Source organism: Hemibagrus wyckioides, linkage group LG25 (genome assembly GCF_019097595.1).
Source record: "Hemibagrus wyckioides isolate EC202008001 linkage group LG25, SWU_Hwy_1.0, whole genome shotgun sequence".
Taxonomy (NCBI): domain Eukaryota; kingdom Metazoa; phylum Chordata; class Actinopteri; order Siluriformes; family Bagridae; genus Hemibagrus; species Hemibagrus wyckioides.
In genome coordinates this window covers 12,391,203-12,419,140 of record NC_080734.1, presented here as the reverse complement: position 1 = coordinate 12,419,140, position 27,938 = coordinate 12,391,203, and the positions used below count along the sequence as shown (strand labels likewise).

Sequence of the window (27,938 nt, the reverse complement as noted above, 5' to 3'; positions counted from 1 at the left end):
TTTCACCACACAGTAATGGGTCCAGCTATAAGAAATGTTCTTTATTGATGATCACAGACAGGTCAGGCTCAATTTTATGAAGCCCACCAATGGGGTGATGGAGTGAGGGGCTTCACACTGGAACCACGTGGTCAAGGAGTGTCTGGGTGATTAACAGAGGAACAAACCGCACAGTGTCTTATGCAAGTCGTGTATAATGAATGCTATTCCCGACTTTTACTTACTGATTGCTCTTTAAAACTAGGAACCTTTTTCCTCAAAAAAAAAAAAAAAACCGCAGTCGTGTCCCTTTAAGGAACATGTGATCGGACATCGACGTTGGGATGATGCGGTTATGAAAAATAGTATGTATGTGTTGAACAAGGCGTTGGGTTCCTGATCCAGGAAAGACATTTAAGGCTAACTCTGGTGTTTGCAGTGCAAATACACATCAGGGTTATTCCTACTGCGGGTAAGGATAGTGTGGACTGCTGCGCTTCTTCAGTCTTCAGCCTCGGCTGGGAGGAGGTAAGAGAAGATAGCTCAAAGGTGCAACGGGTTTAAGCTCTTACTGATCTCGACTTCTTCTAACCATTATCGTTAGTCTCAAATCCATCTTGAAAAAGATCTCGTGTGCATATATGTATCTGTTTTGCCCCATGATCACGGATGTTGTTTAGAAGACGTCAGTGTTGTAGACTTGTTTTCCTCGTTTGCTGAATTATTTTGAGGTTTCACCCGGGGTAGAGCGGAAGACGCCTGAAAACATTGCACACAACACACCAACGCAGTTTCAGTGTAGGAACTGGATAAAAAACTGAAGAAGAGAAATATTAAAGACTCGTTTGCAAAGACGCATTTGATTTTTTTTGCAGGTATTTAGAGGTTTCCTTCATTCTAATCAGTTGCAATTTGTTGTCCACTCTGTTAGATAAGTTGTTGCACGAATTATAATAAGTTACACTGGACTTCGACTGTTTGAAGCAGTTGCAACAGTAATCTGCTGGATTATTTTTGGCTTGTGGCATATTTACCATGTGCCTCTGTGTGTGTGTATGTGTGTGTGTGTGTGTGTGTGTGAGAGAAAGTGTGAATGTGACAGCTGAAAAGGGCTTTGCAGTCCACTCCGTATCATTTCCAGACAAATTTTGTGCCTGATTGTGGTTTCATTGTTTATAATGGCCGTGTAAATGTTTCCATTCGCCCTTAAACACATGCCACATGTACCAGGTTTACACACTCGTATAACACGTATGTGCACACGGCACGTGCAGAGTGGGAGGGGGCTCGTGGGAAAGAAAAAAAAAGCCAAGTCCACATCCATACACGTAGCCGAAGCTTCATAACCGTGGAACAGATCTTGTGCAGTGTTTGGATTAAGTGGCTGTTAAAACTGTAATGATGCATTTGTAAATGAATTGACCCTGTTTACGTATATGAGCTCCCCGGTGACGTCATCGCTGGTCAGACATTCGTGGGGTGCCTCCGTGCTGATTCACATTGGGTGCCGTTTCAATTAAACGATTTTTGTGCAATTGGATCTGTTTATTCTCGGAAAGCACAATGCACTGTTTAACCAAGTTAGAGATTTTGTAATATATGCAAATTTTTAACTTCCAAACAATCTTGTCACCTTTCAGTGTCTGATACAGAAGGAAGATGGTTTCATGTCGGCTCTCTCATGAATTAAATTCTTACCTTTTGGGAAGCCACACAGTGGGAAACCGCCCTATGTCACATTAACCCCCAATTCCCAGACACAACCCACCACATGCAAAATGTGGCAACAGTTATCTGGACACCTGATCCTCACACCCATTTACAGGCCTGCCTCTAATTACCACATACAAATTACCACATAAAGCATACAATTGTCCAGAATGTCTTTGTGGCATTAAGTCTTACCTTCACTGAATCTAAGAAGTCTGTCCCAAACCTGCTCCAGCATTGCACTGCTTCTGTACACCAATTGAGGTCTATAAAGACACGGTTTGCTGTGGTTAGCTAATCTCACTGGACCTGTTCAGAACACTGACCTCAACCATGCTGAACCCTGCTTAAAATGAATTGGAGTGCATCCTGTGTGCCATGCTTTCACACCCAAAATCAGTGCCTGACCACACTAATGGGCAACAGGCTCCAAGATCTAGTGGAAAGCCTGAATAGTGGAGTGTTGCTATGGCAGCAAAGAGGGGCATATATGGACATTAATACCCCATAATAATGTCCATATTTTTGAAAAGGGACATATGCATTACATCTATCTGTACACATGTATTTTGAGTATTTAATTAGCCTGTGTGCTGCACAGAAAGCAGTCTTATCTTCTTTCTTGTTTGTCATCTTGCAAACTCATCCACCAAATTGGCTCAAGCTCCAACTCAATAGCCAACAGTGACACAATGTTGAGTCTCATAGTGAGTTCATTTTTATTGTGAACCATAGGGAATAGGGATATTAAGCTTCCATTTCCCTTTTAGATTTTCTTTTCATCTGCCTACTTAGCGTGGGTTTACGGTTATCCATGTTTTTCATTTACTTGTATAGCCGGCATCACCTCTGTGGTGAATTCTCCCACCTTGTAGCCAATGTTTACGCGACAGGCTCTGGATCTAATGTGACTATTTTTGGCAGATCTGTATTTATAATTTTCTTAAATCATATTCAGTGCAAGTATCATTGAAAGCGAACCTTAGCAAAAGCAAATGAGTTATTTGGCACAAAAAAATGCGAGTCAGCTCTAGTGGGAATGGTAATGGTGTTTGTCTCTCCTCTGTAAGTGTCTTAGGCAGCAGAGGGTCTGCTGCACTGCTGCTTCTTATAATGATGGATGTATAATATAGTTCACTGGGGAGGTGAGCTGTTGTTAGGGTAACAGCTGGACAGGAATTTTTATCCAAATGATATTTTTATCAAAGTAATCAAGCACACCAAAGGGTATTGCTGGTTTTCCATTAACTGTAATCGATCTTTATTAATAAAAGAAAACAATATATAATGTTACGGTGTCAATCAGAAGGTAGAAATTTATTGAAAATGTATGTGATAAATAAGCAAAAACAAACTGTTTACAAAAAAGTCCATGTGAGCTGAGCTTGTTTGCTTTGACTCATTAAAGAGAGATGAAATTCTAATCACTACACTGGCAATGATTTCTAGCTTCACATCATACACGTCACGTTATGCTTGTCATTAGTGTGTATTTCTAACCTGAATTACTGCTGATTGCCACGAGTGTTTTGGGTGGGTGTTAGTGCCTCAGTATGCCTTAGCATGCTTCACAAACTAAACAGCTACTCATTTGATCCTAAATCAGATGCTTTTCTTCGAAAAAGACGGTGGAGATGTCTAGCACATATGGAAGACAAATTAAAATGTATTCACCGGTTCTATATAAGCTGCATCTATTTACTGTTTTATTGAGTACATCTATTATATTAAGATACATTTGTCACTGCCATCTATTTCCCCAAAAAAAGACAGTCCAAACAAGCCTGCAAACCGGCATGGCCAGTATAACTGGCTTGCTCAGGGTAAAACATGGATAATGCTTCAGTGAGGGAACCATACTTATTACTTCTTATAGTGATAGATGTATTTTTGCATATTCACATCTCATTTGAATAAAGTTAATATTGCATATTTCATTTTGCCAGTGGTTGCTTCACCTCACCACAAATTGTAGCAGTGTAAATTGTCAAGTCTAATTGGAAATGAGTGACGTCCTGTCCAAGAGAGGCTCGTGACCATAGATTTGGATGGTGCAGGATGACGTTAATAATGACATTGCCTCAAACTAAATTAAGTTGGCTAAAATGCATACTTCAGCTATAGACTACTATACAGGCTACTGAATAATGTATTGCCCATAGTTACTCATTAATAGGCAATTGAGACAGACAAGACGGAACTAAAAAATATGTACACAACAGTTTTAACAGGAAAACAGAAAGAAGTCTGGTCTTAAAGTCAGCACCCACAGACGAATAGACTGAAAAGTCAAATTATTCAATTCCTTCGGTTGATCAAATACACTATATTGCCAAATGTTTTGAGACAAATGTTTTGAATTCAGGTGTTCCAATTACTTCCATGGCCACAGGTGTATAAAATCAAGCACCTAGGCATGCAGACTGTGTCTACAACATTTGTGAAAGAATGGGTCGCTCTCAGGAGCTCAGTGAATTCAAGCATGGTATTGTGATAGGTAGCCACATGTGCAATAAGTCTATTCGTGAAATTTCCTCACTACTAAATATTCCATGGTCAACTGTTAGTGGTCTTATAACAAAGTGGAAGCAATTGGGAACAACAGCAACTCAGCCATGAAGAGGTAGGCCGCGTAAAATCAGTGCACTCTGAGTCGTACAGTGTGCAGAAGTCGGCAACTTCGTGTGGCCTTCAGATTAGCTCAAGAACAGTACATAGAGAGCTCCGTGGAATGGGTTTTCATGGCCGAGCAGCTGCATCCAAGCCTTACATCACCAACTGCAATGCAAAGTGCCGGATGCAGTGGTGTAAAGCACACTATCACTGGACACTAGAGCAGTGAGACTTGTTCTCTGGAGTGACGATTCACACTTCTCTGTTTGGCTATCCGATGGATGAGTCTGGGTTTGGCAGTTGGCAGGAGAACGGTAGTTGAATTGTGCCAAGTGTAAAGTTTGATGGAGGGGGGATTATGGCATGGGGTTGTTTTTCAGGGGTTGGGCTTGGGCTTAGTTCCAGTGAAAGGAATTCTTCTTGCTTCAGCATATCAAGACATTTTGGACAATTTCATGCTCCAACTTTGTGGGAACAGTTTGGGGATGGCCCCTTCCTGTTCTAAATTGCCTGTGCACCAGTGCACAAATCAAGGTCCATAAAGACATAGATGAGTGAGTTTGGTGTGGAGGAACTTGTCTGGCTTGCACAGTGTCCTAACCTCAACCTGATAGAACATCTTTGGGATGAATTATTCTCGTCCAACATCAGTACGTCGCCTCACAAATGCGCTTCTAGAGGAATGGTCAAAAATTCCCATAAACACACTCCTAAACCTTGTGGAAAGCCTTCCCAGAAGAGTTGAAGCTGTTATAGCTGCAAAGGACAGTATAGTGTATAGTGTTTAATTTGCTTCATTTGTGAATAAACTTAGTTTAACAACCTTTCAAGACACACAGATTTTCAATCACAGTTACATATATAGCATATAATCACAGAAAGGACTGAAAACTATAACCTGAATGATGGATTTTTAAAAGAATCTAAATTTGATGCAAGTCAGTTGCATCTTCCTCACTCATAAAAATGTCCACAGAGGGAATATAGGGGGAGATTGATTCTTGCTCTGATTGGCCTTTTATTCTTTCTTTTCTTGTTTTACAGTGGTTTAAAAAAGTTTGTTAAAAAGTGTTTCCTTTGACCTAAAATACTGTATACACCCACATATGTAAATCAGAAAAATATTGACTTACTGCAGTGCTTTGAATAGCAATGATGATTTGTGTTAAATTGCATGTATGTTAGGTACAAGTACATTTCCTCTAAGAATTAATGCTACTTCTGTCTGTTACAAGTGACTGAGTCCATAGAACTGGTGCACCTTCACTCACTCACACACTCACTCATTAACTCACTCACTCACTCACTCACTCACTCATTATCTCACTCACTCATTAACTCACTCACTCATTAACTCACTCACTCACTCACTCACTCATTATCTCACTCACTCATTAACTCACTCACTCACTCACTCATTAACTCACTCACTCACTCACTCACTCACTCACTCATTATCTCACTCACTCATTAACTCACTCACTCATTAACTCACACTCACTCATTAACTCACTCACTCACTCACTCACTCATTATCTCACTCACTCATTAACTCACTCACTCATTAACTCACTCACTCACTCACTCACTCACTCACTCACTCACTCACTCATTATCTCACTCACTCATTAACTCACTCACTCACTCACTCACTCACTCATTAACTCACTCACTCACTCATTATCTCACTCATTAACTCACTCACTCACTCACTCATTAACTCACTCACTCACTCATTATCTCACTCACTCACTCACTCACTCACTCACTCACTCACTCACTCACACACTCATTATCTCACTCATTCATTAACTCACTCACTCACTCACTCATTAACTCACTCACTCACTCATTAACTCACTCACTCATTAACTCACTCACTCATTAACTCACTCACTCATTAACTCACTCACTCACTCACTCACTCACTCACTCACTCATTATCTCACTCATTCATTAACTCACTCACTCACTCATTAACTCACTCACTCATTAACTCACTCACTCATTCACTCATTATCTCACTCATTCATTAACTCACTCACTCACTCATTAACTCACTCATTAACTCACTCACTCACACACTCACTAATTAACTCACTCACTCATTAACTCACTCATTAACTCACTCATTAACTCACTCACTCACTCATTAACTCACTCACTCACTCACTCACTCACTCATTAATTCACTCACTCATTAACTCACTCACTCATTAACTCACTCATTAACTCACTCATTAACTCACTCACTCACTCATTAACTCACTCACTCATTAACTCACTCACTCACACACTCACTCATTAACTCACTCACTCACTCACTCATTAACTCACTCACTCATTAATTCACTCACTCACTCACTCACTCACTCACTCATTAACTCACTAATTAACTCACTCATTAACTCACTCACTCACTCATTAACTCACTCATTAACTCACTCACTCACTCATTTACTCACTCACTCACTCATTTACTCACTCACTCATTTACTCACTCACTCACTCATTTACTCACTCATTAACTCACTCACTCACTCATTTACTCACTCACTCACTCATTTACTCACTCACTCATTTACTCACTCATTCACTCACTCACTCACTCACTCACTCATTCACTCATTAAGTCACTCAGTCATTCACTCACTCACTCATTAACTCACTCATTAACTCACTCACTCACTCATTAACTCACTCACTCACTCATTTACTCACTCACTCACTCATTAACTCACTCACTCACTCATTTACTCACTCACTCACTCATTAACTCACTCACTCACTCATTTACTCACTCACTCACTCACTCACTCATTAACTCACTCACTCACTCACTCACTCATTTACTCACTCACTCACTCATTCACTCACTCACTCATTTACTCACTCACTCACTCACTCATTAACTCACTCACTCACTCACTCATTCACTCACTCACTGATTTACTCACTCACTCATTAACTCACTCACTCATTAACTCACTCACTCATTCACTCACTCACTCACTCACTCACTCACTCACTCATTTACTCACTCATTCACTCACTCACTCACTCACTCACTCACTCATTCACTCACTCACTCATTAACTCACTCACTCATTAACTCACTCACTCATTAACTCACTCACTCATTAACTCACTCACTCACTCACTCATTCACTCACTCACTCACTCATTAACTCACTCACACACACACTCACTCATTCACTCACTCGCTCACTCATTAATTCACTCATTAACTCACTCACTCACTCACTCATTCACTCACTCACTCATTAACTCACTCACTCACTCATTAACTCACTCACACACACACTCACTCATTCACTCACTCGCTCACTCATTAATTCACTCATTAACTCACTCACTCACTCATTCACTCACTCACTCACTCACTCACTCATTCACTCACTCACTAACTCACTCATTAACTCACTCACACACACACTCACTCATTCACTCACTCACTCACTCATTAATTCACTCATTAACTCACTCATTCACTCACTCACTCACTCACTCATTAATTCACTCACTCATTAATTCACTCACTCATTAACTCACTCATTCACTCACTCACTCACTCCCTCACTCATTAACTCACTCACTCACTCACTCACTCATTAACTCACTCACTCACTCACTCACTCATTAATTCACTCACTCATTAACTCACTCACTCATTAACTCACTCATTAACTCACTCACTCACTCACTCATTAACTCACTCACTCATTAACTCACTCACTCACTCACTCATTAACTCACTCACACACACACTCACTCATTCACTCACTCGCTCACTCATTAATTCACTCATTAACTCACTCACTCATTCACTCACTCACTCATTAATTCACTCACTCATTAACTCACTCACTCACTCGCTCACTCATTAACTCACTCATTAACTCACTCACTCACTCGCTCACTCATTAACTCACTCACACTCACTCACTCATTAATTCACTCACTCATTAACTCACTCACTCACTCACTCATTAACTCATTAACTCACTCACACTCACTCATTCACTCACTCATTAATTCACTCACTCATTAACTCACTCACTCACTCACTCACTCACTCACCTTGGAGCGCTCAGAGAAAGGCAGGTCTATTAAGCAGTTTGTTAATATAAATAAAATCTTTGACTTGACTGACATTAGAGAAGATTTTTTTTTAAATCAGTGAACTATGCCATTTACTGATGCCATTGAAAAATTTCAGCCTTTTTCCATTTTCAGCAAGAAGCTACCCAGAAAGATTAAACAGGCCTACAACAAAGTGTCACAATTTTTAACACATTACAAATACTGTTAATGCGATGATTATTAGGTGATCCTGTGCATTCCTATTCAACACTGAGCAGCATTCATCAGTGAAAATGTTAACCTTATAAACATTATATTTATAATAACCAACTTATTATACCAGTGGTTCCCAAACTACTGGGGCAAATCACTTTAAAGTCCAGATTTATAAGCACTTCTGCAGCATTCAAATATTTTACTATGTAGGTAACAAATGCATTTGCAATGCAAATGACTAAAAATCAAAAGAACATTATATGCACTGATTTACCAAGGAATGTGTATGTTATAGGGAAATAATCCACACTGGTGTGGTGAGGTATAGCCTGATTTGAAGCAGAGGAGCTTGGTTTATACATGACACATGATTTTGCATAAGCAGAAGCAGCAGCAGCAGGAGCAGCATTATTCACACACTCCCCTGTATATCTTATATACATCTGGAGGATTAAATATGAAAATTATTACATGGCACAACAGAGGATCCCTGATTGTTAAAACTACTCAAAAGTATTTAGTAATTTAGACAATACACAAGATCAGAACACATTAATTATCATGATATTTTAAAATGGAAAATAACAATATTTGGGAATTGTCATTTTTCAGTCCAAGGGAAACTCGATATTGCACACACTGTGTACATTGTCAAGTTTACATGTAAAAATATCAATGATTAATTAACAACGATCAACTATAAACAATTAGAATTTTACTAGAAACAAGAATTAATTTTGGATAAAAAAAAAACAGATGTAAGACCTCTTTTCTAAATGTTGTCCTACTATAGGTAAACCTTGGATAATGAATAGGGAAGCTGATACAGAAGCTGTGTATAGAAAGTGAGGGGTGAAATCTGAATTATTCCAGCACCAGATATCACAGATATCACAGACTTGTGGATAATTCTCTGATTCCTGTCATTGGCAAAACATTTGCCCAGAAGACCCATCCTTAGTTCTAATCTACAGCAGATATTAACAGCAGAGTAGATATTAGATAGCTTCTTAATTTTATCTTCAGATTTGATTTGCAGCTGATCATGTCAGTGAATAACTTGTACTTGAATGAACCAGGACCACGTGCTGTTCAAAATCATTTCCTAATTTGGTAGTTTCCTAGCCCCATTGATAATATCATCTTTTTGATTACAAGTTTTGCAATTTCTGTCTGCTCCCCAATGCACATGCAAATGTACATAATAGCATTTTGCTAATTACCTAGATGCACTGCACTGAGCAACCATTTCCAAAACACTCTCTTCAAAACCAGTGAACCTGTTACAAATGTTTTACTGGTTAATACTGGCTAGGGAGAAATTGTGTAAACGTCTGCCTTTGCCCAAACATGAATTCATGTAGCTCTGAATGTTTTCTTAATGCACTTCTCAGTCTGGAAAGAGAGTACATGATGATGCAATGTAAAGTTTTAAAATTCCAGCTGTTTCTTTATTGGGAATGTGGTTCAATTCAACAAAATGTGTATTAGTCATAAGAATATGTGCTGTGCATGCTCTTTAATACCGGGGCAATGGTTTACACTGCCATACATTTACATTTTGCTATTACAGAAACATTTATCCCCAGTGCCCAGCAATTGAGATGCACAAATGACGATCATGAGCCCCAACAGTGGCAACTAGGCTGAGATTTGAACTTAATCACTTTGTAGTCAGCATCCCAGAGCATAAACTGCTGAGCCAAAGCTAGGTGATTGGCTATATGTTAAGTGCCTTATAATATTAATGTTGCATTTCCTCTTTACTACTTAGGTGAAGTTACACAGCTTATTTTGGGAGATGGATGTGTGTATACAGTGCTTAGACAAGTAGCAAAACAAATAGCATTAGTCAGATTCAGATTTCTGATGGAAATCTTTAATTTGAAGAAAGGAATTTTTCAAAACCATATTTTCTTTGCGTAGGCATACGTGCCCGTGAATTACATGGACTGAAACTCTATAGAGAGAGAGATAGAGAGAGAGAGAGAGAGAGAGAGTGTATATTTAAATTCCATTATAAGTAGAGCATAAACATATAAATATATTTTGTAAGTCTATATAAGCCCATTGAAGCCATAACAAATGCTTTGGCAAGTGCTTATTCTCACAAAAGGTTTATGTTGTACAAACAATAGTCTCCAGGACAACCGTTATGTAGATTGCCATAAGACAAGTGAAAGCATCGTCTGTCCTATGTTGCTATTTTACAGTTTGTCTAGATTATCTGACAAACTGTTTGCTTTATTAGCCAAAAGTCAGCCTTAGCGAAGAGCGATATATTTTTAAGTGAGGTTTCATTTGTTTAAAGCTAAACCATTAAAAATAGGCAGGATTTTCTGGGGTTCAGCATCATAACTAAAATAGAGTAGGGCATTAACAGCGGGGCTCATACGGTTGAAACTGTGACACTATAGGTAATGTGAGATTTATGATTCAAAATATATAAAGGTGTATACTACTATGATAGAACATTGTAATATCTTTATAAAATAGAATACTGTTATATTGATATTTTTCAAAAAAAAAGAAAAAAAAAGAGACCACTGCCCAATCTCCAGATTTGAACCCTATTGAAAACCTCTGGAATGTCATCAAGAGGAAGATGGATGGTCACAAAGCTGAGCTGTTTGCTTTTTTGCAAAAAGAGTGGTATAAAGTTCCCCAACAGCAATGTGGAAAAACTGGTGGAGATCATGGAGCCAAAACGCATGCAAATCGGGGTTATTCCACCAAATACTGATTTCTTAATGTTATTTAACCAAAGCATTAACACAATTTGTTTACAAATGATTTGCATTTTGTTTTATTTGAGTTATTAAAGTTCTGCAAATACTGCATGATCTTGGGTTATTTTGATGTGTTGTCATTTCCTTTAAATATACACTCGAAATAACAATAGTTATATTTTGAATTTAGGAGAAATATTGTCAGCAGTTCACAAAACTGTTCATCTCACCAATACATGAACCTGGAAGAAAAAAACATAAGAAAATAAGAAACTGATTATTTTGCAGTGGTCTCTTATTTTTTTTCCAGAACTGTATATATATATATATACTTGGGTGTATTTAGCGTTTTGATGTAGTCAAGGTGTCTGTTGCCATAACCTCATGGGACTTGAACAGGTTTCTGAGCTGTTATGATTAAAAAATAAACTTGTAATGGGGAACACTGTAAAAAAAAAAAAACTGTAAGAAAATATATTTGTGGTTAGTTTTCATGAATGTCAATTATGAATAAACTTGGTCATTTAAAGATTGAAGATATTTTGAAGACCTTCAAAGTCTACAAGTCTTCAAATTATTGTATTTCCCAAGGAGGACTTAAAGACTGGAGTATCTGTTAACAGTTTGCTCCATCCCTCTCCAGGATGATTAGCTAAACTTAGCTTATATGTTGTGCATTATTTACAAATAGTTATAGCTTGGAAACAACAGCTGGCGCTGCTCCTGATTGGATGGCGGGAGTGTCAGGCTGCGCGTGCCTCCGCTGTCATTGGTGCGGCTGAAGTTAAGAGCAGCTTGCTCGTGCTGAAGCAGGAAGAGGACAGCGGGCAGCCAGCTAGCGTCCATACCACACATCAGCCCTCTGCCTGGCCTTTTAAACATAAATCATTACCAAAAAAAACACCTCTTTCGGCGTTCAGCTGGATTGTGGCTTCAACTGTGAGTATGGTGCTTTTTATTTTTGAAAACTCGATTTGAAACGACAGACATGTTTTTTTTCGTGAACTGTGCGCGACCCTTTCTCGGGAGAAACTGGTTTTCTCTTCGCTGAAACATCGTGAGCAGGGCGGATTTGGCTGCGTGCTGGTGTTATTGTGCTTCCCCCGATACGATAGGAGAAAGCTGCACTTGGTTTAAAGGCGTGTTTCTTTGGCCGTGATCGACCTCGGCTTGAAGTGTTCCTGCATTGATGAGCTCTGTTGCACCGAGGAACATCGCGGGTGTTATTTTATTATCCTGATGGAGGCTGACGTCAAGCGAACTGTGTGTCAGCGCGCGGCGCAGCAAAAACGTCGTCCTCCCCCGTCTGGGCACTTAACTTTTACTTTTCAACATTTTAACGCACGCTTTTAAAGGCAAGGAAGCTCGTGCAGATTTGGTGTCATTTAGAGGAGGGGGGGGGGAGGAGACGAGACGAATGCAAAAAAAACGGCGTGTGGGCTTCGCTTTTGTCGCTCCGAAGTTCACGAGCGTGCAGTTTGTCGGAAGCTCGCGGGCGGGTGCGCGTGCGGTCGGCCTCATTAACAGAGAAGGAGCTTGCACGGGTCAGGTGCAATAGCGCTGCTCTTACACTGAGCTAATGATGTTTGCATTATAATACCGGACCTCAGAGTCGCTGGATGAAAGCTTATTTAAAAATTGATGAGCCCATAAGTCGAAAAAGTCAGACACTTGACAATTTGCACTTCATTTAACTCAGTCTGTTTGTTCCACAATGTGGAAAGAGCATGGAGGAGTGTAAAAACCTCAATCTTAGAATGAAGTCATATTGACTGCAGATTACCAGTTCAGAGCTTCAACCACTGAGCCTCAACCAGTACTTAACCTTCAACTGATGGTTAGTAATAATAGCTGGTTACGTCTGCTCACACAGTTTCTCGAAGGACCTTTAGAAAACATAGTGTTAAATACAGCACCATGGTAACACATTTAGAAACTGATTTGACTTTCTAGTATTGATTTCTGACTGCATCATTCAGCTTTTAAAAACACTTCAGTCTCTGATGCACTCTGATGTCTGCTCAGTCAGCCATATTAGGATCGCTGAAAGAACAGAGGTGAGGAGAAACTTTCACAGCTGTAAAAACTAAAAAAACTATTGCTTTCTGCATCTATCTTTAGTATGTAGTGCCAATTACTTTTTATATAAATGTTTAATGGACAGCATGGTGGCGTAGTTCGGGGTTCGAATCCCGGGGTGTGGAGTTTGTAATTTCTCCCCGTGTTGTGTGGGTTTACTCCGGTTTCCTCCCAAAAAACATGTACATTAGGTTGATTGGTAATTCTAAATTGCCTATAGGTGTGAGTGTGTGTGGTTGTCTGTCTATATGTGGCCCTGTGATGGATTGGAGACCTGTCCAGGGTGTACCTATTACATAATAATAATAATAATAATAATAATAATAATAATAATAATAATAATAATAGGGAACTAATAACCTCAGGTGGCAAAAAACAGATTTCAGTTAATAGTTATTTTTCCCAAAAAGTAAAGGCTAACAAATCAACATTCAGAAACCATGTGGGGAAAAAATCCACTCTATAATATAGTAAAATGTAGAATCACCTTTAGCAACAAGTTTGGCCCTCTCTTCTTTACAACATTGCTTCACTGGTGTTTGAGGGTGTTTCTTCATGCACAGCTCTCTGTACACAAGATCCTTGGTTGAGGACTGGACTTTGACTTCTGACACCTTGATTTTTTTTCTTCTTTAGCAAGTCAGATAACTAAAACATAGACTTGAAGGATGGTGTACTTTCTTTGTCCCTGTGTTGTAATTTTTTAAAATGTACACTACATCCATGTTTAGATACATGTTAAGCTACAAAAGATAAAGATACCACCACATTGATGTAGAAAGGTAAAGTTTCGCACCCTTTTATCTGGGCAATTGTGAGTTTATTACTATTGTAGGTCTTGAGGCATTAAAACACAACTTATTATTATTATTTCAACATACACTGACCAGGCGTAACATTATGACCACCTGCCTAATATTGTGTTGGTCCCCCTTTTCCTGCTGAAACAGCCCTGACCCGTCATACACTGTGTATTCTGACACCTTTCTATCAGAACCAGCATTAACTTCTTCAGCAATCTGAGCAACAGTAGCTCGTCTGTTGGATTGGAGCACACGGGCCAGCCTTCACTCCCCACATGCATCAATGAGCCTTGGCTGCCCATGACCCTGTCCCCGGTTCACCACTGTTCATTTCTTGGAGCACTTTTGATAGATACTGACCACTGCAGACCGGGAACACCCCACAAGAGCTGCAGTTTTGGAGATGCTCTGATCCAGTCGTCTAGCCATCACAATTTGTCCCTTGTCAAACTCGCTCAAATCCTTACACTTGCCCATTTCTCCTGCTTCTAACACATCAACATTGAGGACAAAATGTTCACTTGCTGCCTAATATATCCCACCTACTAACAGGTGCCATGATGAGGAGATAATCAGTCTTATTCACTTCACCTGTCAGTGCTCATAATGTTATTCCTGATCGGCGTAACTATATAATGTAGCTTGTCTATATTACTATATAATAATGTTTCTATATATTAATTAATAGTTTGTTGTTTAGTTATGTAGTTACCTGCCACTGACTGCCAGTTTTGCTACTTACAGTTTATGAACAAAACTGAATTTGATGTTCATTTATTGTTTTGTTTTGTTTTTTTACTGAAAATCTTTACCTGTTATGACATGACCTGAATATCAGAGCAGTGCATTCTTGTGAAACATTCACTCATATTGCAACTCACAGTGACTCAAGACCATTCATTCTTCAATGAGAGCTGTCGCCTTCCTCTGACACGAGTGACAGCGAGCATCGTCAACTAGATGCGCTCGTGTCCAGCGATATGACAATGTTGAGAAAGGTTTAACTTTATGCAAATGCAGAGTGACCTGCCGCAGCAACTACGGATCGGAGTGAGCACAACAGAGCGCGTGCGAGATGAAGGAGAAACAGAATGGTTCATTTTAGCAGCAAGGAAACAGATTTATTGTCAAAAGTCGAAAGCTAGTCGCACCATCAGCTGACAGACATTATTAATATAGCAACCGGTCGCCTACTGACGCCTTTATAATACAGCAGCTGGTGACATACAGCAGTTACCTTTATTAGCAAGCTCAAAGGTTTGCATTCTCATTGACATGTTCTGGCAAATTTATTTTAATGGACCTCATCACGGTGTCTAATGACCTAAAACGGTTAACACCAGTTAAACTTGTGCTTTAAATCAAGCTTAATGATGAGGCTAATTCCGTGTCAGTGGGATCAGCTTGCACAAACAGAAACTCCTGCTTTGTTGGTCTTCTAATTTCTATATAAGCAAAACGGCTTTAGCAAGGAAGTAGCGTGGGATGTCTCTGAAGCTGATGTCATTAAATTTTTCCTTTAAATCATGGTCTTATGATTATCAGTCAAATGTTTTATACAGTCATAAAAATAAGGCAAAACATGATGTGTTTTTACGGTTTGACATTTCCTGCTTATATCAAACTTAATATTGCAGTATTACATTTTAACGGATTGCAGACCTATCAGTAAAGGAGATATTTTGAGGAAGTAGATCAATAGCAATCCAGAGCACAATTATCTGAAAATCCCAGAAATGTGTTCAATAAGCTTTTCTCTTCATGACATACAAAGTGACAGTCTGTCTGCTGCATCTGTATCGCTGCTAAGTGAATTGATCTGCCTTTATGTTTTAATGTCTTCTTCCATTTGAGCTTTAATATCGTACACCGAGTGTATAGAGTATATCTTCTGCAGAAAGTTGAGATTTGTGCTGCTGTCAGACAACACTGCTGAAAAACATGCACATTTAAGCATCTATTATTTATTATTATCCAGTCAGCTGCTTGCCTGAGTAACTGCCTGCAGTCCAAGGGTGCCACAATTATTCCTTTGAATAGGGAACGCCTATGAAGCGCTATGAAAACAGTCTGGCCTTGGTTTATATAAAGAGCAGGGTAAAGCCTGAATGGATACAAACCATCCAAATGTGCAGTGGAATGAGCAAATACCACGTGTCTAAATCTAGTATATAACAGTTGTATTTATCAATAGGGTTTAGTTAGTAATTTCTTGCAAATCATTTTATGGAAAATTGTTTTAAATGGTGAATAATTTCAGCATCCTATAGTAGACTGTAAAATGCGTTATTCTTGTGAATAACTGAAATGTTTCAGCTTTTCCAAATAAGCAAATGTAAACCTGTGATTAAGAAGTTTATGACTAAGAAACTTGCTAGTGAAGTAATCACAGGAAAAAAAAATTTTTTTTTTTTTACCAGCTTTTAATCAGGAGTTTATTCGTGAATTTTCATATTCCTGATGGTTGCATGATTGATAAAGTCTAAAGGCAATCTCTTTGGCTCTTTGCCTTCATTTTCATATATTTTACATCATTTAGTCTAATTCTTATACAGATACTGTACAAATAAAAAAAGACTGAGCGAAGTTTGTCCCAATCACATTGTTCGCTGATTTGTACTATCCTACGTTATTTTAGTGCCTTAGTGACTTTTTTTTAATCTAAACAAATGTCATTTAAAACACAGTGGCCCTGCCCAGGAAAACGCAGTTAATCAAAATTAATTGGCATTATGCTGTGCCACTCGAACCCAGTACTTCCAGTGACATCAAGCTACTCAGCATTGTCCCACAAGTTTCATATCCGAGTGCCTGCATGATAGTAAACGCTGTCTGGTCCTGTGACTTTTTTTTAGGTCCTGAGGGATCCCAGTCAAATACACACCTGTGTGAACAGATTTCTAGATTAACAGTCTAGGCACAATGGCAATATGCTGAATACTTTATATGGCTTGTTACCGCTTGATATATTTTTAAAATAAATTTTTATGTCTCTCACCCATCTAGATTCTCCAGGAAAGCATGTGATGAGCCAAGCTCAGAAAAAGGTCTCCCTCAGCCAGAGCTGTGGCAAGGGCTGTAACCATGTAGATGGTTGTCCCCATGGTAAAACCATGGGTAGAGCTTGGCCTGGGCATTGTTTGAAGGAGGCCAAGGCACTAAAGCATACAGCTAGTAGAGACAAGCAAAAGCCCATGGAAGGATGGCTCCATGACGGAGGTAAGACAGGAGCCAAGTTAAAAAAGGGCAGGCCTCTGAAGGTTGTGGCCAAAAAAGGCAAAGCAAAAGTGTCCAAGAAATTGAGGGAAGAGCGGAATAGGAAGCTTTACCCACTACGACGACGAAGTAACAAATCAAAAGACGAGGCCTTAAGTTGCCATGTCCTGCTTACCCGTCTGGAGAGTGAATTACATGAGGAAGAGCCAAATGCAATTAAAAAAAGAGGTCGGAAAAAAAAGAGAAACAAACCCAACGAAAACGCCAATAAAACGTCACATACCCAATCAAAAACTAAACATGAAGCAAGTAGTAATACAATTGTAGCTCAGGAGCCCCGTAAACGCCGACTTGCCTCTCTTAATGCTGAAGCAGTCAACAGCCTGCTGCTGGAGAAAACAGATGTACCACTAAGCAAACTCCCTAAGAAACAGTACCATGAGACAGCACTGGTTTTTAATGAAACAGATGATGCAAAAATCTGCACCCTGTCAAAAGCTGCTGCTCAAGCCCACAAGACTGAAATGTGCCAAAACCACAAGAAGGCTAAGAAGCGCAAGTCAGAGGAAAAAGACGACATCGATCCGAGTCTGTACACTCCTACTCCAAGACGCCTTGCTGGACTCAATGCTGCTGCTCTGCTGAAGCTCACGAGCTCCACTACAGGAAGTAAGCAGCGAGTAAAGACAGACAGCAAAGGCATTTGTGCTACAGGGAAGCAGACCACATGCTGTAAATCCCGGGTGCCACAGCCTAAAAAGCAAGGACTCAAACAGGCTTTACCTCAGGGTAGTGGTGCAGCATGCAAGATCAAGGGGAGTGAGTCTAAACTGAAGTGGGAAGGACCTTCTGACTGTCACTGCTTAGCCAAACCAGGGTATCGTTCACATGGCATGATGGGATATCCCATTAAAGTGGTAAAAGAAGAGCAGGTGGAAACTGAGCTTGGTTCTTGTTACTGCTGTTCTACAGAAGGCTCAGTGGAATACTGTCACAGGTTGGCACTTTACCTGAGCCAGAAGGCCTGCAGTGAGACAGATGAGCACCCTGTGGCCTCAGTGAAGCACGAATGCCTGGTTGCCCCGTCTTCACTGACCCACCCAGCCCTCACCCTCAGTGCCCACCCATGCCTGTGTGCAGACCCATGCTACTCGAGTTACTATGTTCACTTTGCAAATCATGGGCCTCGTTCAGTTTGTCTAAGTACGCAGCCAATACCTTGTGCACACAGCTCCATGTGTCCCAGCAGGGTCCCTGCGTCAAAGCTGCTGTCCTCCTCTGTCTCCCACGCCTCAGGAATCTCACACCCTGCCTTCTGCAGTCCTGTGCGCTCTCCATGCTGCAGCGAGGGCTGTAGAGTTGGCAGTTACACTTTCAGCGCTATGCAGCCTGTCACCAGCAGGGCGTGCTCTTATGCCACAGGCTGCTCCAACTGTAGCCATCAAATCAAAACAGGTAAAAACTGGAAAAAATATCTTATCCATGTCATATTGTGACACTGTGTTAGAATCATTTGGGTTTTTTTGGCATGATCCCTAGGGGCATACCTGTAAAAGGAATGCAGTCTTCTGGGACTATAAAAGTTGTAAAAATTTGTGGTGTATTTTTTAAACTCCTGAATTATTTTCTATGACAATTTCATTTGGCTTTGGGAAGTTTTTCTTTTTGTCCCTCTTGAAAATCCTTGCAACAGAGGGTTTTCCATTTGGAAAAGTTTTCAGGTATAGCCCTTTTTAAAGAACCCTTTTTGCAGTCTACTGATAAGCAACAGTACAGGCTGCGTTCACATGGATTTTATTTTAATACCTGTCACCTGAGGCACCTGTTGCCATTAAGAAAATGATGTGTGATTGATAGCATGCATATTGATGCATAACAAATATGGCTAGTGCAGGTAAATGGCTATTAATATTGCATATTAATAGGTTTTATGACAGATGCCAGAAATGTCTTATGAAAGACTCCTTAATCTTTTTGAATCGTTATTGATAATGTGTCTCTCATCCAAACACTGCAGAAGGCTGCTCTTCACCTCAAGGGGATCAGAGTTCCTCTTTGCTTGTTCCACCAGCCCTGCCCCATTCTGGCTGCCCGTTACCTAGGTTAAGCCCATCCACCACGGTTCTGCCACGTCTTCTGTCCACTCTTGCAGACAACAGACAGACAGAGGTCAGGCACCGAGGACCAAGAGAATGCCCTCAAAACACCAAACCACCCAATGGCTCTATTGGTGCAAGACCTACAAAACTGTCTCAGAAACAGCCAGTGCCCTGCCCAGCAAGTGCCAAACAGCAGAAAAAAGTACATCGCCACCGCACCACAAACGGCTGGCGTCCTTTTGGAGAACCCACAGAGAAAGAAGTCTTTATTGCGGTGAGTTTTGTTCCCCTGGTGATTCATGTGGTTTGTCCAAGAGCGTTCCCAACAAAAATGCATTGTGTTGCAGGGAGAGGACATGACAGCACTGCGACAGTGTTATGAAGGAGTAGAGCGAGATGGAGAGGTGATCCGAGTCAGAGACACAGTGCTGTTGCGCTCCGGACCGAGGAAGAAATCCTTGCCCTATGTGGCTAAAATATCAGCTCTGTGGGATGACCCTAAGACAGGTGAGAGAATGTTTACTGTGATTCTCAATGCTCCCATTTATTTAAACATGAGTATTTGCAGGCACTTTATTGCCTTTAGATTTTGTTTTGCCAGTAACTTAATGTAACTTTGTTTTTCTGTATTTCATAGAGGAAATAAAAAATTAGAGTGGCTCCCTGATAAATGTTCCTGTGTAGCTGTGGTGTTGAGTACTTAGAAGATTACTAAAAGATTAGATGTGTACTGGAAGGTGCAGGTCATAGCAGTTTTTGGCTTAAGTGAAAAAGAGAATTGCTCTGATTCATGTACACCTCATACAGTGAAGAAAGGCTACTGATATAGGCTCCTTAATGCCTCTGGATTCTGAAGATGTGTGAGGTTGTGTTTTGTGGTTTATAACTGATTGTTAAATGTCGCTAAGCTACTGAATACATCGATGGCAAGTACAAATGTTTATTCACAGCAAGTATACGGTCACACCAGAAGCAGTGAAATCCCAGAAGAAAATATGTTTGTTAGAGAAAGTCATTTTGTATTGTTTTTAATGTCTATATGTTCAAATTGTCTCACTCCAAATGTATTTAAATGTTGCTGAAGAATTCGCTGTCACTGACCTTTTGCTTCCCCTCTTCCAGGAGAGCTGATGATGAGCCTGTTCTGGTACTATCGACCAGAACACACACAGGGAGGCAGAGATCCCAGCATGCACTGTGAGGTGAGGCACTCGCTCATCTCTGTAAGGCAGCTTACTAATGATTTTTTTTTTTTTTTACTATGAGATAAACACATCCTTTAGCCAACCTTTTCGTCTGCATTCAGCTTTGTACAGCAGTTATACTTCCATATAGTTATTTGAAGAGCTTAAAAAACATTGTGATTGAAAGATTTAAAAAGTGGCCATTTCCACTTTTGACAGATTATTAAAATAAAACGTTTAGGCAAAAGCCTACATCTAATATTAAAGTTCTGTAATATACAGGAGTACATAGGATTGCTTACCCCATGGGGTATGGGGAGATAAAAGCAAAATATACCTCTTTTTAACAAATTTTTAAAAAATCATCTGCAAATTTCAGTTAGCTAAATATGTTTAATAAATATATGTTTCACACAACAAGAAAATACACAAGGCAAAAGCAACAGAAAATGATTCGAAAAGGACCCAAAGCAAGAATCTCTGTGTTTTGTCATGACCCTCGCAGTTTCCACACCTGATATGAAGAAGTCAGTATCTGGCTGTTATCTGGAGTTAGAACAGATATGTTCAGGATGAATGTGGTTAAATATTAATGCTGAGGAGATCCAAAAGCTGATTGCAGATATAAAGGCAAAGAATGGGCTTACTAAGCACTAAATAATACTACTTATTAAGTTACTAGAGACCATTTATATCACGTTCAGCACGGAAGAAATCCAAGATTTTGTACAGAACTTTTTCACTACCATTGGCGTTATTCAGCAAAATCGGTTATTTGTGTAAAAGAACATCTAGCACATGAAACCTAGCACATGAAACTCTCTTGCTGGAATACAAGCACCTTTTTTCCCCTTCACTTTGTCTAATGGTATCTAATGGACTTTATAATCCGCTGTATGCCCTCCACTGACATTTCTCTCTTGCTAAATTTGTAAACATAACATAATATTTAAAGTTTCAACATTAATATAATTGGGAAAGTCTTTTGCTTCAGTTCAACTGTTTACTAAAAGGTTAAGCAAAAGGTTTCAGGTGAGCACATACAAATATATGCAAAAAGGTTTTGGAAGAGCTCCATGTCTTGACCACAGTTTTAACTTTTGTCACTACACTGGCTGTTTCCAGAATGAAATATTCGCCTCTCGACATCAAGATGAAAACAGCGTGGCCTGTATTGAGGACAGATGCTATGTTTTACCTTTAGCACAGTACTGTAGGTAAGATATTTGAATATTTTACTGGGTATGGCTTATTGAATGCACTAATTGAAGGTCTTTTATCAAAGGATCTCCTTGTAAGTATATCAGTGTTAGAGAGTTAGTCTGCTGTCTTTCTGTTTGTAGATTTTGTGCCTTGGTAAAGCGCCGCTCAGAGGGGGTGCCCGACAGCATCCCCATGGTGCCCCAGCCCACTGACAGTGCTGTCCCCACTCACCGACTTGTGCCCGACGACGTTGATCCCGAACTGGTTTACCTATGCCGCCACGTCTACGACTTCCGCTACGGCCGCATACTGAAGAACCTGCAGTAAGAGTGCAAGCCTGCGTGCAGCGCACACACACCTGCACCTCACTAATGATGGAAAGCCTTCATTCTAAAAAGATCCCTGTGCAACCTACTGGCCTTTTTGTTCTGATTTACTGTTGAAAACATAAACGATCTGTTTTTCTTATTATTCGCTCAGGAGGGTAGACCTCAGGGAGGTCTGGGGCTGTTGGACAAGATTATTTTTAAACTGTCTCCACATTCCCAGAGTGGCAGCGTGTAAAGCGAGTGCTGCAGAAGAACGGAAATGACAGCTTTATTGGATTCTTGATGAGACTCTTTGTAAATTCTCAGTAGAAATTTAGTTTTTATTCACCCTTCCGTTTAATATCGGAAGAGGTTTTATATTTCCCTTTGGTGATTTGTCTTGTACACTGGACTGTGACACTGGCAGGGGAAGTTAGATGAAGCTGCCATTTCAGATTCAGAGTGTAATCAAATACAATTTCTTCAAAGTCTCGCTTAAATTGTCGGCTGAAACAAAGTCCTTAAGATAATCTAGCGCTCATGTTTAGGAGAGTCTGGCTGTTTGGATCTGGCTATTTGTGTTAGGGGCAAATGCTTTCTGTTCCTGTGGGACTCAAACTGTGCCATTTCATTGAACGGGCAAATGACTCTTCAGTCCACCAGTGAAATGTCTACAAGAGTAGATGCTTGTTTTTTTCGTTCTCGTGTCTTTCTCTATTGCGTTCAGGTCACTTTGTAATGTTTGTCTTTTTCGTTCTTCTCATGTCTTGCTTTATGCAGGTCACTCGGTTGGCAGCTAGTTTTGACCGAAACCTCTAAGAATTTAACTTCTGTACTAAAACCAAAGGTCAGCTCAGTGCTAATCTCTGTTCTCACTAACTAAGCCCCCAGGATCTGTGCCCTATAATGCCACAGGTTGGAGAAGCTGACACTTGTTTTCCAAGTAAAAGATATTTTTTATCATGCACTGAGTGGAGACACTTAACACTTAACAAATTTATCTGACACATTTATTTGAAAATCCTGCATGTTTTTCATTTTCCCTTGCTTCTAGTCACCCTAGCTAAATTGCACTAATCCATTGCTTGATATTCCTTTCTTTATTCTTCTGTGACTATTTCAATTTACAGTTAAGTCTCCCTTTCTGATTTTATCAACACTGTTGATAAGCAAGGAAGAGCCCTTTATAGAACTTTTTTTTTTTTCATTTATATCAGAACAAAAGAAAGAAATAACTACTTCTAACAACGTGAAACTTATGCTGATTTGGTAGTCCTTTTGTTAAGTATACACACACCAACTTAAATTCAAGGGCGCTTTTACACCTGTTAAAAATTTGCTGTATGAATCAGAGTGAAATTGATACTGTTGGTTTCACTTCTGATTTGCTTTGGTTTACTTTCACACTACACATAATTAAGCACACCAAACAGCAAAAGAAACATCGACTAAAGCATAGGCTTGTGCGATACTGATTCATCCCTGATCGCAATGTTCTATCTTAACATGCAACCCACAGAATAGACATGAAAATGTGCATTTCCGGGCAATAGCAATTGGAAACTACAGCCATCTCGAACACTTCATTTATTCAGTATATAGTAAAACAAATAAAACCTGAAGAGCACAGTGGATATAATCCTTTTACAAATTGGTTGTCTAACGAACATTTGGCATTTTCATTCTTAACACAGGAAAAATTTGATCAATATTCTAATTTGGCATCTCTGATAAATGCTATGGCAATGGGGTTGCAGTTCATTCTGGATTCACATGTCGATTGTCTCAAATCTCATTTTATTGGAGAGAAAACTCGCACTAGTGCTCATGGGAGCATATGTTTTCTGAGAGCTTCAGGGCTGGAGCACACTAAACTTCTGCCACTCTGGGGTAATTTCCATTTTTGGGGGGTTTTCTCTTAAAGTGATGAGTCAGGAGAGAGCATGGCAATATTACAGTTTTATTTCCACAGAAACAAAACAAAAGAAAAAATTTCAGGCTAATAAAAAAGGTTGTTCCATCTTGCTGTGCCTCACACATACTCAACCTACACACCCAAGACTACAGTGCATCTAAACATGGGCTTTTTTTACTGTCTAACACTAGCATGCTCCATTGTTTTTGTGGAGCTCCTATGCAAAATGCATAATGTCTAGATATCATGGCAATGTTATATTGTGTAGGGATGATAGTATTGTTATATCGCACAAGCCTACTCTGAAAATGCGTTCATTCATTGATCAGATTTACGATGACAGAAAACCTTAAACTGATCTTTCCCTAGCTTGTAGTCAGTGCTAAAAAATATCAGATAAATTATATAAATAAATAGGTTAAAACGTTTCGTGTGACACATTAAGCAGTTATTTTCCCATTTTTCTTTGTCGATGCAAACATCTAAAGCACATGGCACGTCTAGAGTACTACAGCTCTGTCCTTTCGCTGAGTTCGTGACTAAATGCTGAATTTTGTTTCACTGCGCTCCACTATCTGTGTAGCCTCAATTACCATCTCTGAAATCTATTAACTATGTGAATCATATTAATTGTGTTGATTGAATCAGGGCCTACGTGCTTAGAGAAAAATCTCTGATATATTTCAGTAGTGACCTCTAAGCTTTTGAACAATGAGTAATACTTAGCACTTTTTCTAGATTAGCAAACGCTAGTTGATTTGAAGTAGTTTTCAGTGTTTGAGATGCTTACGATTAGGAATGCATATCATTTTGCATTTTTAATGCTTTAACCTGTAAACCATATCCATGCTCATATATGAATTATTGACATGTTGAACTGTTGTACAGTGGGATCAGAATTTCTTCAGTAAGGTAGCTTAGATGGCTTTCCAGCATTATATATATATATATATATATATATATATATATATATATATATATATATATATATATATATGTATATATATATATATATATATATAAAAAAGTATATGTTTAATGTGTGTGAAATACCCAGAAGCTGTTTTATTCCATTGTATCATTGGCACAGATTTTGCTGCAATTATTCCTTGATAAGCAGGTCTTCTGTAAAAAAAAAACAAAAAACAAAAATAGATAGAATATTAATATTGTGGTGAAAATGCAATGACGTTTTTTGATCCCATATTCGTAAAAAAAAAAAAAAAAAAATTTCTCTGTTTTTCAATTTCTCCTGCAATGAGATATTTTATTAAGGCTATTTCTAAAGGTAGAATATGCAATATATTTTTGGGACTATTTTTGAGGAATCTATTTAAATTAAATTACTTATATTGTTTTAACCGATTAAAAAAACAAAAAAAAAAACAATTGTTTTGCTGTGGATTATAAATTGAGAATAATAATAATAACCAAATAGGCATAAGCTAAAACATGGACAGTGTTTCCTTGCTTTCTTTCCTTTTTATTTTTTTATTTATTTTTTTTTTGATTGGAATCCAAAGGTTCGGACTACTCGACAGCCATCCATCTAGAAGAAATTAACTGTACATATCTTGATTATTGAAGAATCACCCCATCATATATTTGAACTAAGACAAAACGTTGCACAATACATTTTTATTACTTATGAGTAACTCTATTTAAAGACGTTATTTAACATTGAGTATAGAAACGATATAGATATCTATATTTGGAGTAAACGAGTCCTCTTAGTTTGAAAGTGTTTTGAAGTGCTGTTGCAATACTCGTCAGTGAATGCCATACGTTTTTCTTTTTCTTTGTCTTTTTATAAATTATGAAGTCTTTGGTGAAATGATTAAAAACTGAAACTGTTGTATTTATGGTGTACTGGCATCAAGGGTTAAAGACCAAAGCACACTCTTAAACTGGTGCCCCGTTGTGTGTGTATATTGCATCTACATGGGGTTATCCTGTACAACACTGCAGAAAGACTTTCCGTCACCAAACCAATCAGACTGGTACTTGAATGATCGGTTTGTCTGGGTCAGTTTTGTAGTCTCTTATAATATTCATTTTACATGTGGCCTTTGCCTGTTTGCTCTGAGTCGTCTTGGTTTGGTTCACATGAAACAGACCAAATATCACAGAATTACACTTGTACAAGAAACTGCAACTGGACTTGTTACAAACATGACAGAAAAGTCAATAAACTTGAGAATGCTGTACTCTGAATACGTTTCTGAACGAGAAGAGCAGGCGACAGCGGTGTCACGCCCTTTTTCTTTTGGTCACTGAGATAGATTTTGCTGTTTTTGTGTGTATTTTTGTTCCTTTTTGTCATTGTAAAGCCTGTGCTCTTTGAGGTCTCCTGAACATCAGGTAACAAGCCTCGCAAGCACAACGGCTCCTCATGGAAGCCTCTACAGCAAGTTTTTCATCACAGTGGTCAACTTAACAGATGATCAGGAAATTTAGACTGAATTCTGAAATTATAATAGATTGTTTTTCCGTACATGGCAAGTAGGAAGCAGGCAAAATTATGCTATTACTATTAGACTATTTACTATTTACATGTAAGTGTATATAGTCTACTATAACAAAAAAAAGTGCACTATTTACATGTAATTCAGTTTGGTTGACCACTTTGTTGCAATAAAAATTGCTGATATGCCTTTCAGAATCCTTTTTAAAGACAGTGACCAAAAATAACAAGAATTTTCTTTTAATTATTATCCCCTTACCCTGACCAATACTAAACGTAATGTTTGTTTCTGTATTGCTAGTTTAATGCTTACTGCTAACATATATTTTGATAGAATAGAACAGTGGTTAAACAGAGGTTATTTTTAAATGGGGCTTGGGGGGGGATGTGTTTTTATCAGTGTCGCTAGGTCATGCACTTTTTTTTAATGACAACAAGAATCCCTGCTGATTATTGTCAAATGAAAGAGTATTTATAAAAATCTTTTGTTAAAACCTGTTTGAAGTGTTTTATTGCTTCTTTCACCAGCACACATGACTGCTAGGTTTTATGTCTTTGGTCAGGTACATGGTCTTCACTGAGGTTTTTAAGACTTTTGTCTGAAAGCATGCATATTACTTATTATATAGTTACATTCAATGTCTAATTACATCTATATTATTTTATAGTGAGTTTTGGAGAGAAGATGAGCACAACACAAATAGGACAAGACATGACTTTTATTGATGCCAAGGAGAAATGTGTGGGTTCTGGCAGCATACATAAAAGCACAGTATATACATGCAAAATGAAGTCAGAATAAAATAAAGATAAAAATAAGACAAAGTAAAAATAAATATTAAAATAACTGAAATTAAAAACAAAAATGGATGTATATATAAAATAAACCTGCAGTACATACTATGATTTCAATATATAAAATAAATCTACAGTATATATTTTAATATATACACCGATCAGGCATAACATTATGAGCAGTGAGAGGTGAAGTGATTAACACTGATGATCTCCTCATCATGGCACCTGTTAGTGGGTGGGATATATTAGGCAGCAAGTGAACATTTTGTCCTCAATGTTGATGTGTTAGAAGCAGGAAAAATGGGCAAGTGTAAGGATTTGAGTGAGTTTGACCAGGGCCAAATTGTGATGACTAGACGCCTGGATCAGAGCATCTCCAAAACTGCAGCTCTCCCGGTCTGTAGTGGTCAGTACCGATCAAAAGTGGTCGAAGGAAGGAACAGTGGTGAACCGGCGACAGGGTGAGGAGTGAAGGCTGACCTGTGTGATCTGATCCAACAGAGGAACTACTGTTGCTC

The 27,938-nt window shown here is 38.9% G+C and overlaps 1 protein-coding gene across 2 annotated transcripts; it reads left to right on the top strand.

Annotated features, from left to right (window-relative positions):
* The first annotated feature begins 279 nt into the window (after window positions 1–279).
* Window positions 280–25,118, top strand: LOC131345920 (bromo adjacent homology domain-containing 1 protein). Of its 2 annotated transcripts, none has more exons than XM_058379115.1 (7): window positions 280–507; window positions 17,240–18,904; window positions 19,467–19,822; window positions 19,896–20,055; window positions 20,671–20,750; window positions 21,858–21,949; window positions 22,076–25,118. In XM_058379115.1, the coding sequence occupies exons 2-7, from the start codon at window positions 17,260–17,262 to the stop codon at window positions 22,260–22,262; spliced, it is 2,520 nt and encodes an 839-aa protein (XP_058235098.1). In that variant the 5' UTR covers window positions 280–507; window positions 17,240–17,259; the 3' UTR covers window positions 22,263–25,118. The 2 variants fall into 2 exon arrangements, with proteins under 2 accessions (XP_058235098.1, XP_058235097.1); XM_058379114.1 differs by lacking the exon at window positions 280–507 and adding an exon at window positions 12,072–12,290.
* The last annotated feature ends 2,820 nt before the right edge of the window (window positions 25,119–27,938 follow it).

Excerpts from the sequence above, each read along its gene's own strand:
- LOC131345920 (XM_058379115.1), top strand. The coding sequence starts at position 17,260 with ATGAGCCAAGCTCAGAAAAAGGTCTCCCTCAGCCAGAGCTGTGGCAAG. Across the intron at positions 18,905-19,466 it reads TAGCCATCAAATCAAAACAG|AAGGCTGCTCTTCACCTCAA; the intron begins GTAAAAACTGGA and ends CAAACACTGCAG. Across the intron at positions 20,056-20,670 it reads GTGGGATGACCCTAAGACAG|GAGAGCTGATGATGAGCCTG; the intron begins GTGAGAGAATGT and ends CCCCTCTTCCAG.